The 12,562-nt window shown below is 37.6% G+C and overlaps 1 protein-coding gene across 1 annotated transcript; it reads right to left on the bottom strand.

Moving 5' to 3' along the window:
* Positions 1 to 288: 288 nt before the first annotated feature.
* LOC145223955 (uncharacterized) lies at positions 289 to 10,885 on the bottom strand. The gene is made up of 11 exons (XM_080090370.1): positions 10,628 to 10,885; positions 7,820 to 8,775; positions 7,000 to 7,133; positions 6,512 to 6,601; positions 6,139 to 6,366; positions 5,805 to 5,921; positions 5,178 to 5,276; positions 2,989 to 5,082; positions 2,138 to 2,279; positions 1,291 to 2,066; positions 289 to 1,122 (listed from the first exon to the last, which is right to left on the bottom strand). Exons 2-11 carry the CDS (start codon positions 7,896 to 7,898, stop codon positions 1,069 to 1,071), a joined length of 3,813 nt encoding a protein of 1,270 aa, XP_079946496.1. The 5' UTR covers positions 7,899 to 8,775; positions 10,628 to 10,885; the 3' UTR covers positions 289 to 1,068.
* Positions 10,886 to 12,562: the final 1,677 nt, after the last annotated feature.

Genomic DNA, 12,562 nt, shown 5'->3' with positions numbered 1-12,562 from the left:
TTTTACCAATTTACATTGAGACAATAGCACCGTTTACCGAATTAGCTTGATCCTGGAGGCCACATCAACGTTGAAGATCGTTGCAACATTTTCAAGCAGGGTAGGCTATACATCATCGTTCATTACACAAAAACTGGTACAATGATAATGAATATGTTGTTGCTTTTCACCCAACACTAACCTAATTATCTAACATTCGGTGACTAAAAAACAGACCAAATGCATTTTTAGTCCGAAAGATGTTCAATAAACGTTGCAGTCAATCAAGACAGCATTGCTAAACAAAAGTTTAAATTGATCAATGGTTTTTATTTGGCAATAGAAAATGAATGCTTAGTACAGAAGTGGCACAGCCCACTGCAACAGTAATCAGAAACATGTACAAAATGTATTTATAGGCCTATATGAAATGCAATCACAAGCCCGAACGAAGGTGAACACTGGCAAAGCATAAATTAGGCAAGAGTATTTCAATGAAAAATTAGGAAACGCAAAACAATACAAATTAAGAAAGGTCTTTCGACAATAGTTCCGTAGCAATATGTATGCAAGACTGAAACCAATCATACCACTGCATTTGAAAATATACAAATTAAATCAAAAACGTTTCGTTTCGAGAAGAGGAACATTTTGCAAATCAAGGCAAGCACAACATAATTTAAAAACAAAGAAAAATTGCACAGAAAAATAAATTTATACGTTGCAACGCGCTTACTGCGTAATTATATCACAAAGTACTCGACCGAAAGCAAAATATGCGTAATGCACTCCTGTAAAGATAGATATACATCTTGCAACCAGTGAATCACAAAACGTAACTATTTTTAACAATATACATCAAGAAACGGTACTAGTTGTTATTGCATGAACAGTGTCGGCAAGGATTGATACAACGAAGACTTAGGTCTTTGCTAACGAGTGCGTAAATCAAAGTGTACACATATTGCACAAATCGGTGGGGTCAGAGGCGCCACGACCAAACTGCAAGGGTCGCGCTGCAATTAATCCGGACCTGCGCCGCCGAAGCCTGAAGATACAGTGCAAAGAACAAGAAAGGCCAAGAGAATTCTATCCAAAAAGCGAATCCGACATGCTGCTTTGTTGTGGTGGTGGCTGCTGTTGCTGTAATGCAAATGTATGAAATAAATGTTTACACACTAAAGTCGTCGCTGTATGAATAATGCACGTTCGCAATGTCTCATAGTCATGTTATTTAATATGCCTTTTCAATGTATTATTCATGCTATACGGCACGAAGCAAAATAGTCAGCAACAAGTATATTTCCTTACCGGGCTCGCAAAATTAAAGGGTTGGTCGAAACTTGATCCCCCAACGCTACCGAACATCGCAAAGGGGTCTTCAGCGCCGCTGCCACTGCCGCTGTTTGCTCCATTCGCTGGTGTTCCGCCGAAAGCATCCTGGCTCATAGATCGAGGAGCTGGACTCGGTGCTGCGGGCTTTATAGCTGCGTTATTGTTGGCATCGTCCAATGGGACACCTCCTACCGACTGCATCATGTAGTTTTCGAAATTAGCCGACACTGAATCGCCACCACCACCACCAGAACGCGGCGGAGGCGTCGGTTTTGCCATTTGAAAGTTCTTAAACATGTCTTTCTTATTTGTCGGGGCAGACCCACCGCCAAGGCCGGGAACAAGGCTGGCGAACGGGTCGGTCTTCTTCTTCTCTTCTTCTGTACCGTTTTGCTGAACAGGATTGTTGGAAACTGGTGCCAGCAGGCCGCTAGTTGGACTCAACGCGTCGCCAAACGGATTTTGAGCCGCACCAGTTTGCGCAGCTACTGGGGCTGGTGGACGCATGGCTCCAGGACGGGCTGGGACAGCAGGACTAGGACCAGATGGGAATGCAACACCTAATGACGGTTGGGATACTGGATAACCCTGACCAAAGGGGTTTTGTTGGGGCATATTGGGTCGTGCGCCATAAGCACCTCCCATGCCTGGAACGGAGGGTTGTTGGTACATTGCTTGTTGTGGCTGGCCTTGTTGGCCATAATAGCCACCCATAGCTTGGCCGGGCATACCTTGAGGCACCTGGGCACCTACTATAAAAACAGCAGAGTTGCTATTTTTTCTGTGGTAAAATGTTGTCATATAAAATAGAAGCCCCATTTACCGTTGAACGAAGCAATAATTTGATCTTTGGTTAACTTTCCACCAGGAACGGGTGCTGGTTGTTCTGCAGGCATGCTGAATGCATTGCTCAACTGATCAGAATACGACGAATTTTTCGTCATTCCACCATCAGCTGGCTCGCTCTGTCAAGCAATTTTCATGTTTAAGTCAGTGTATCAGTAATTGGTATTTAATACATTAAGTGAAATACAAAAGGAGATTAAAAGCCAAATATAAAAAAATGAGTAAAAACACAACACATTCAAACAAAATAAAAACATAGTTTCATGCTGTAAGTAAAACAAAAGACATGCAGTAAACAAACTAACCCAAGTTTCAAGCAAAAAGGGACAACATAGAAGTGTTTAGTATAAGTAATGGTGCAGCAGTAACTGTATGAAGTGCTGGATGAAACCAATTCAAACCAGTTACCGGACTGCTACTACTGCCAGCTAGGTAACCATCAGGGTCAGAACGATTGGATGCAAAACTGTATGAGCTGCTTGAGCTATTATCATCAGCATTGCCTAATTGCATTTTTTCAACTTTGCGTTGGGCTCTATTTCGTTTCACTACCCGTGGAGGCTGCTTAAGTTTTGGTATGTTGCATCCCTTGTTCTTTATATCCTAGAAATGGAAGTACTGTATATTGAAATGTATTTTTACCTTTAAATCAAGTGGTCAATGTGTATGGCAACAGGTGTGATTTTGGGTCACTGCTGTTTTAGTTAATACAAAAAGCTGGTAGATGAAACATAAGCAATCAACTGTTGTCAAAAGAATCTCAGAAATGCAACATAAAAGTTAGTCCATGCGAAGATGCACATGCCAAGCTAGCAGCACATGGTAAACCTTTGCTTCTGAATCACTGGAGTTCATTGAAGAGGAGCTCATAGAGGAAAGTACTTGAAGGTTTGCAGACACCTCGTCAGCTCGTAGGTTTGAATCATGTGATTTTGGTGGATTACGACTTGGAATAGGTGGACATAAGTTAGTGTCTGGCCAGAATGTGTTTTCAATTGGAGGTAAATCTGGAGGTTTGCAATCTGGTGGCCCAGATAACTCTTCCCCATCGCTTGACGTTTCACTATGTCCTTCATAAGTATCATTTGGTGTCTCAGATACAATGCATGGTGGAAGAGGAGGGGGTGGAATTGCAGGCGGAAGAGTGATTTCTTCATCATTGGACACAATTACTCGCTTTGGAAGTCGTGGTGGCAATGGTGGTGGTGGAGGAGGTATCTTAATTTCTGGTGCTTCCGCTGGTGATTCTGAATCTGAGGAGTTTGAATCAGAACTGGAATGTTGTGATGAGTGCAGATCATCTAATGAAGATGTCACATGCAGCACAGGTGACTCCTGAGTTGAGTGCTCACTGAGGGCTGTATCAGTAACATTAAATGGGGAATCACTGTTTTGGGAAAATAATTCAGGAGAGTCCGGCCTTGGCATTTGATCAATTGGTTTTGATTCTTCCGCCACATTGGAGTTACTTTTTGTTTCTGTACAATCATTGTCAGAGAGCATGTTTCCGAACATCTCTTCAACATTGTTAAAAGGGTCTTTAAAAGGATCATCCAACATAATGTCCCCAAATGGATCACAGTTTTCAAAAATATCTGTTTTGGTAGATTTAGATTCCTCTGAAATAGTTTTTGTAGCCCCAGAATCAGGAGAAAACGAGTCATTGAAACAGTCACCTGTACTGGAAAATTGAACATCATGCGCTTCAGGTTCAGAAGATGTCCACGCACTATCAGTTTTTTTACTGGTTTGATCATCAGTAACAGATTTTGTGTCTTCTGCATTTGGCATTTCATCAAACTTTGCCCAGGATTCTGCGCTTAAACTATTGGCATCATCATTGTCATCTGGCACAGTAGACAAGGCCTTTCGACTGGAGGTAGAAGTGTTGGAGTCAATTGAAGACATTGAACTTTGTTTTTGCAAACCCGCCTGTTTGGATTTAAACATGGGCGGATTGTGAGAGTCTTTGTTTGCAACACGCAATGACATACTGGATTGTGCCCGGGGTCTTGCACGGGCATGCGCGAGTGGAGGTGGAACTCTTTCATTTGTTCGCATGTCGTTTTTCGTTGTATCCGGTGCTGATGATATCGATGCAGAAGAATAACCTCTGCTTAGCTTCGAAACTGGATTTCTTTCACTGCTGGTAGTGGAAGAACTGCTTGAAGTCCTCTGTAGTCTACTGGATGGGGTTTGTGTATTTGGTGCTACTGGAGAGTGTGCTGTGTTTTCCGACAGAATTGCACCACTTGATGCACTCTTTTGTGAGTTTAGGTGTTTGTGTTTTCGCTTTAATGAATTTTTGTTTTTGTCAGATTTTGATGAGAAAAACAAGTTCGTTATCGACAAGGATTTCCGTGGGGTTGACGTTTTACTGTTGGTGCTCGATATTGAAGACATAGAATCTGACACATTTTCAGATGTGTCTACACTATTTTCTACAGGTTTGTGTTTTTCTTCAGGCGTATCCAAAGATTTCTGATCTTCAAGTGTCTCTGAACTGGCCTTGAAACCTGTAGCAACCATGACTTCTTCAAAAAATGAAGAATCATGATTTGAGTCTGTTTTTTCATCATGTTGCTTATCATGAGTTTTATGATCCAAAGTAAGGTCACCCCTACCTACGCTGTTGGATTTTGTCAGAATCTTTCCTGTTGGAGGTTTTTCATTTGTATTATTGTTACCAGATTGTCCACTCATTGAGCCATGGCGTTTTTTCTTGTCTGACTTGAAGCTTGGCCAGTGGTGGCTGCCACTGTGTCCATGCCAGGATGTGGCACTTTTGCCACTGAGAGTCCTGTGAAATTGGTCACTTTGTGGAGTCTTTGGTTCGGACAATGGAAGTTTACTTTCAGCCACAGAGCTTGTTGCACTCGCCAGGCTAAATTCGCTGCTTAAGCTCGATATATCACTCAGATTCTAATACAAACAATACACAACTGGAAAATTGCATTTTTGCATACACCAGCTATATATACAATTTTGATTTCTTTTGAACATGTAAATAAGTTTACCGGCATTCCAAACATAGAATTGCTCATATCATTCCCAGGTGTGTCTGGAGACGTTGGAGCATTTTCTGGCCATGGATTAAAAGCATTTGAATCTGTGATCTGTAAAATATTTTACATGTGATTAAAATCGCAAAAGAAAATTTTTTGTGGTTCATTTTATCAAACATAATGACAAAAACAAGAACCACAATTAATCATGTGTCATGTGGTTTCCTACTTAAATGTCACATTTCCTTTGGAAACATGTCAACAGCAACATGTTGACTACAGTTCATTTGGCTACGAGAGAGTAACAACTACAATTTATTTGAAACTTTTACAGAAAGAATAAAATACAACACTTTATAAGCAGTTTGTGTGTCTAAAGAGAGCATAGATATTGAAACAAAATCTAGAATAATTATATAAGTTTTACAAATTTAATTATTATTTTGTTCTGTCATAGCCCGATTTTAAGTTAAAGCCTTTCATTTTTATTACATGTATTAGTACCAAACATAAACATGTGTTAGTACCAAACAGGCTTAACAGTATTCCACTTGAGGGCAAGTTAAGAGTTGTATACATACATGCTAGCCATGCTATACTAGTAAAGCCCACCCTATAAAGTTTTATGACACATAATACCTGTTGTATGTCCTGTAGTTGCTGTTCAATGTCGAACAAACTGTTTCCCTGTGCCTGGGGTGCAGGCTTGTTGTTCGGAACAGCATATGTCTCTTCTTCGTTACCTCCTGGACCATTCTGAAACAATGGTACATATAAAGATAAATGTTAGTAATCAACTCTTTTGCATGTCATATAAAGACATATTTTATGTTTTTTGTATCCTTTAGCACCATTCTTTTACAACACATTTATGTGAAATTACCAGTCACTTAAATACCAAACAAAAAATTTTGTACATATTTTTAAATAAAAAACACAAGATTTAAATGTTTGTGTAGTAAATGATATGAACCTCGGATTCTTGCTTTGCTTGCTCCATTTCCTGCTTTTTCAAGTCATACACAACCTGAAACAGGTCTCTTAGTGCCAACACAAGGTGTTCGGCGATCTTAGCTGTTTTGATCCCAAAGAACTTATGCTTCCCCTCGCCAGCTCCAAAGATGTATCCAAAAGCCCGCCTGTCTGTGAGGTCGCGTGCAATGAAAGATATTCTATGCACAGGGTGCTCGTGCTCCACTTCCTGAGAATGCAGCCGACATGAATGTAATCCATTACTTTTCAATGCATGACTCATGAGGTCATAAAACGTGCAGCATGATTAAAATAATCTTTGATTTCGTCTTTTTTTGTAAGAACTCAAAAGTATACAAAGACAAAGCACTTACCCCATTTAGTAAGTTGATAATTCTCAAGCCTTTTAATGACACATTGACAATAATCTTCTGTTTGTGTTGACCTGATGCCTTTACAGCGGCCTGTCAATTTTACACGGACAAAAAAACTTTAGTTGAAGAGTTCCGTATTAAATGTTTTCTGATTAATGAAATCAAGCAACTGCGATGATTCAGGGTCATTAAAATCAGATCAACAAATTTCAGTGTGAAATCCATTAAATCGGTCGCTGTATTTTATTTGTTTTGATTTTATTTATTGGTTTTATTCCATTTTTATATTGTTTTTAGACACTGATCGTGCTTATAAAAGCAAAATGCATTTGTTTTTGTAAAACAAATAAAATACAGCAACCGCTTTAGTGGTTTTCACGCTGAATTTTTTTAGTTGCAGAGTTTTCATTGCATTTTTCACAAGAACAATTTTACAAACCCCTGTAAACAAATGCAGAATCACATAAATTTTTCAGAATTTTAGTTACCTTTAACTTGAGAATAGATTCTTGGCACATTTTGTCCCCTCTAGATTCTAGAACATCATCAATGCCAATCAGTTTGGCTTTAAAACTAGTACCGTGTCCACGAAATCGAGCAGCAGGGTCTTTTACTTCAATTGCTGAGAGCAAAAAAATTCAAAGAATTTAGGTAACATTTTGCATGTATAACTTTTTCTTTATGACGATAAAGTTTTTGACATGATTATTTCCACAGCAGAAATGCTTGGATCTTTGTTATATATCATACACGATTTTATAGATTAATGGAGGCTGTTTGGACCATGATATTGCACAGATTTCATGTGGCATACAAAAGACTACTACCGGTCTAAATTTTATTCAACTGAGACCTGATTGTTTGAAAACATTTTAGGGGGACTAGTGGGGCAATCAAGTGTCAAGCAAAAAAAAGATAAAATGCAAGTAAAACCTTGCCCCTTATTTAACAATTTGACTACCACAGCCAAACTGCAACATGCATCCTCAAAATCCGAATCCCTCAAAAAAATGTCAAGGGCGTGTCAATACAACCGGCATAAGTTCAACAGCATTTATATTTAAGCATATGAACAGAAATTATCAATGGAAATAGAAAACTAAGAAACATTTCACATATTTTGAGATGACAAGACAAACATTTTAGTAAAACATGCAGCATAACTTAACCACTGTATTTAGTCGCAAAAATTCATTTCAAACAAGAAAAAGTGTATTTTTTACTTTTATTAGCAGGAATACTTTAAAACAGTTTTGTGTTGCAATACATTAGAACAGGATTTTTGAAAAACATCGCATATATACTAACTTGTAGGTTTTTCGACTCCAATTTCTGTTCCCTCTGTGGTGGGTGTTGTTGGGGCATTTTGATTGGTATCAGTTTCCATTATGCCTACCTTAATTTATGCATATGATTTTGAGCAATTAGGTAGAAGCACTGTCATGAGAAAAACAAAAGTTTATACTTGGTCCATGACATGCTGAACATGAAAGTTAAACTTCTTAAAATATATCATCAATCACAATGTCTACGTCAACCAAATGTCAAGACATGCAATATTTCAATCAAGACCTGGCATTCATTTACTCTCTGTGAATCAGGTTTGTTTGTAGGTCATGTACAAATAAAGGCTCTTTTTAAGTTTTAAAATAACCCTGCATATAATTATGCCAAAACATATGCCAAAAACAATAACACATAAAATGCAGTAAAATTAAAGTAGATTTACCTGCTTTTACAAAATGCAATTGGTTTAAAACATAAAACAACATGCTTTAGTTTTAATGCCCAAATCAACGGCACCAATTTACAGACCAGAACACAGGCTACAGAGAATTGAGCAATAAAGTTAAACATTGATGATTAACAGCAGCAGTAAGACTAAAACAGCGAAAAGATTAGGTCAACAAATCCCTATTGCCCTCCAAGGCAACATACACTGCAGTGTTTGCTTAAGTGCCAGTCTATACCATGCACAGTACATTGCAATCGTCACCACTGGGTTTAATAATCAAACCGGCGCAGGTTCACGGGAAATAACGGGGGACAGAGAACAACTTTCAATAAAAACTGTTTTTCCTGCTTTCGATTTACATTGTGGTAGGAATACAACCTCAATACATTGGAAATCTTAAATATGCAACACAGTATACAACTATTAAACTAAACTCCATAACTTCACAGCAGCACACATGTCATGCAACATTAAAACTGTTGACAGGTCCTGTCATTACTTTACCAAGAGACAGCAGATCTAATGCGTCCTACAATTTTAAAAAAGATCATTAATAAGTTTCATAAAAAGGCAAATTATAGCTTAAAATGTTAACAGAAGTTTATGATATTTTTTCAGATTTAGTTTTTATATTTTTTTCGTAGACTACTGACTGTCCACAGGTTATAATAAGGACTGTTATGTTATATTTAACTTGTTGTTTTACAGCCTATTTTAAACAGGCATGAAAAAAGACCAATCAGCAACAAACTGGTGTGATAAAATCACTTTATAACCAACCAAATATCACTTGAATTTTGTGTAAAAAAATCTCAAGAAATTGAGTATTACCTTCAAAGAGTTTTAACCTAGTCTAATAAACCTACGATATGTTAAAGGCAGTCGTCCATAAAAAGTTACCACCCTTGAAAACATATTAGGTGGGGTTTGAACAAAACACTTAATTCACATTCAATATTGCCAGGTTTAAACATGTGCAAATGCTGTTGAAAGAAAACAATTTAGAAGATTAAAGCATGTCAGCTTAATTTTGATCTTAAAAACTTAAGCATAATAATTTTACGTATCAGCTGACATACTAAAACCTCACTTTTCTTTGGTGTAATTTAAAGACATAACTTAGGGATAAAATCACATTTTTACAAACAATATTACAAAAAGGGAATCTAGACACAACAATTTTGCAGAATACAACCAAAAATGATAAAAAGCCAAATCTATATTTCTTGAATATTCTTTATTTCTTCTTAAATGGTGCAGGGAAAGAGTAACTATTTATATATTCATATTTATATATATTTTACATGTATATATATTTTCTCAAAAATGAACTTTTCTCGGCCTGCCAAATTTCATAGAGACTATCAATTTTACAAGTGATGACTGATGACCAATCATTTTTGTACTTAACTGAGCCTAAGCAGTATCTTTAAGTTTAAAAAAAGGATTAATACAAAATCAGTTTTGCTGTTTGGCATTTTTTTGCATTGAAGACCAACAACTAGAGTTACTTCTCTGCATAAAATTCTCAAAAAAATCGAGTCATGATTCCTGAGTAATAAATACAAATTTCTCGGAAGAAATTATGTCACATATCATAAACAAAAAGTATATGCGACATCTCTTGTTACGTAACATGCGCTAACATGTGGCATTCAGTACCACAGCGCACTGGGCAGATTACTTTCTTCCTTGTCTCGGAAATGTTTTGTTTGTTTTTGTTAGAAAATCGGCTTAAATAAAAAATTCAAGACTCTCGAGATATGAATTTTCAATTTCTCGTTTCTCAACAAATGAAGAAGTCGAGAAATAAAGGAACCCTACCAACAACTTCATTAACTTTTACACATGTAAATGATTGTCATTTGGCTTAATGTAACAATAAGAATAATGCGCCGAATAACATATGTGTCACGTTTCCATGCTTAATAGAGTAAATATACAGTATATATATTTCAGCAAACTTTTCTACAATTTCTTCGCTGTAAAAAAAGACCATTTTTACAATTTCTTACGTTGCAGCAACTAAGCAATCAACATAACGTAAACACACTACACACAAGTGCAGTGTTTTTCTTAAGGTGTTTTTGGGGACCGAAACGGTCCCCCAAATTTCTCCAGCGGTTTTCCAAAATTTGCCAGTAGCCTAATAAATAATTCGTTTAAGCAAATATGGTTATTTTTTGGTATTTAAATGAAACACTTGCGGTCTCTTAAAACTACTTAGCGGTCACCCAAACCAAACCTTAAAAAAACCCTGCACAAGTGATTTAAAAAATATGGGCACAATTTCATATACACAGCAGAAATATACAAGGTCCATTTTTACGGCGAAACTGTTATCAGGTAGCCAAGCTTCCGCCTACAACAGAACAGCTTACCTTCGTCAGTCTTAACAACTGGCAACAACTTGACCAGTGTTGCCAGGTCAAATTGTGGAAAAGCGCAACTTTACCCGTCAAAAGTAGCCCAAAAGGAGCCCAATTTACAAACACCTGAAATACAAATGATTTTCACTACTTTCACCTGTTAGGGTTACAATTATTTAGGTTTATCCGTGTTAGATCTAATTTTTGTGCATTTTAAAATTGAATTTGAGCTGTTTCCAGTAACACTGTATTGAACACACTGTAGCGGCCTCTCTCACTACCGTTTTAAAAAAAAATTCAACTCCACTTTAAAACAAAAATGTTTCGGATTAATACCAAAGTAAGATGACCTTTGAAACAATGATTTTTGCCAAGAGACAATTCCTCTTACGTGGTAACAACAAAAGCGTTTATTAAATTTCTTTGTTTGAAAAATGAACGTTACGTTGCGTGGACTGAAAGCATTCTTTTGCTCAGCTGGATGTTAAATCTCCGACACTCTGGGCAGTTTCACTAGTTCTTTTGTCAAAATTGAACTTACAACGTTTTTGATGTCACAAAATCACAATAATAATGCAATCATCACTCGTCATGCAGTAAAAAATGTCATTTACAAACCCGCCCAAAAAGGCGCAACCCGCAACTCACGAAACAAGCCCGCAACTCGATGTCAAAAGTAGCCCAATTCGGCGACAAAAGCGCAACCTGGCAACACTGAACTTGACCGCTGTACATTTTGGCAAGTCGTTGGTGTCCGGTAGGTGACGCAAGCACCACCTTAAACATCACTTTTCAAAAAAAATGACTCATGGGCAGGAACTTGGCCGAATGGTCTGGCGCGCCTGACCCACATACAGACATAAAAAAAAACCTTAATCGGGATTCGTCCCCGGGAGTGTCCTGGGTTCGAACCCCGTGAAAAAAAAAAAAAAAAAAATGACTCATCCTTGTGCAATACCAGTTAAATTTTTAACATCAAACTACATCACAAGGTTTCTAATTTGTAGTCTTCCACAATTAATATTAAACCTGGTGCTGCAAAACACGAGTGCGTAAGTGCCGCGATATTTTTTTTAAGCTTGCGGCAAATAAATTTCCAGGTACCGGTATATACCGCGTATTTTTGTAAAAATCTTATGTAGTCTTAAGGACTTGAGGACGAAATGCTGGTTTGTATGGCAACGCTGAGACCCAAATTGATTAAATTTGTACCACCAAGCAGACTTACGCACATTTCACATTAAAGTTGCAAATTAATTTCTTTGGACGACTCATTTTGCCTACGTAGCCCAATGTGAAGTAAAGTGTTTACACGAGATCGTTTTCGGTATAAAACGATATGCTATTAAAGATGTGTTTATTGATACAACCAGGCAGTAGCGTAGGCAGCCAAAAATTTTGGGAGGGGCCAAATAATTTGTTGTCCAGTACAACTTTTTGCTAACTCTCGGCGGGCTTTACCAAACACGTGACTTGTCAAACTGTGGTTCGATGGGACAGCCAGACGCTTTATTGATTTATTTCATGTCTGCATAAATAAAAAAGCATGGATTTCGGCTTACAACTTGGTGACAAAATTCATTTTTAGTAATTTATATATTCCTTTGATAGTTGAGAAAGGAAACCATAATGATGAGGGACGAAACTACACTAAATTAAAGTTTATCAATGTACAAGTTTGAAAATTTGGGAGGGGCCATGGCCCCTTTGGCCCCTCCCTGGCTACGCCACTGCAACCAGGCCCCACGAGAGGGGGTGCAGCCGGTGTGCCGCACCAGGGCCCATGAGAATCTAAGGGGCCCATAATTATGCTTAGCTTAAAAATTACAGGGTAAAATGTGTATGTTCTTTCAAAATTGTTTTAGAACTGAAAAAATATTGATGCTGATTTCTGAATATGGACTTGTTTGTAGTGCAACTATATGCAACAAGTTTTATGATTATGAT

Source organism: Phallusia mammillata, chromosome 4, assembly GCF_965637545.1.
Source record: "Phallusia mammillata chromosome 4, kaPhaMamm4.hap1.1, whole genome shotgun sequence".
Taxonomy (NCBI): domain Eukaryota; kingdom Metazoa; phylum Chordata; class Ascidiacea; order Phlebobranchia; family Ascidiidae; genus Phallusia; species Phallusia mammillata.
This window is presented reverse-complemented; position numbering and strand designations above follow the sequence as displayed.

What these genes read in the sequence shown, in the direction of transcription:
- LOC145223955 (XM_080090370.1), bottom strand. Translation starts at nt 7,898, where the DNA reads ATGGAAACTGATACCAATCAAAATGCCCCAACAACACCCACCACAGAG. An exon ending in AACTACAGGACATACAACAG is followed by an intron (nt 5,277 to 5,804) that starts GTATTATGTGTC and finishes AATATTTTACAG; the next exon opens with ATCACAGATTCAAATGCTTT. An exon ending in CCTTTAATTTTGCGAGCCCG is followed by an intron (nt 1,123 to 1,290) that starts GTAAGGAAATAT and finishes TTTGCATTACAG; the next exon opens with CAACAGCAGCCACCACCACA.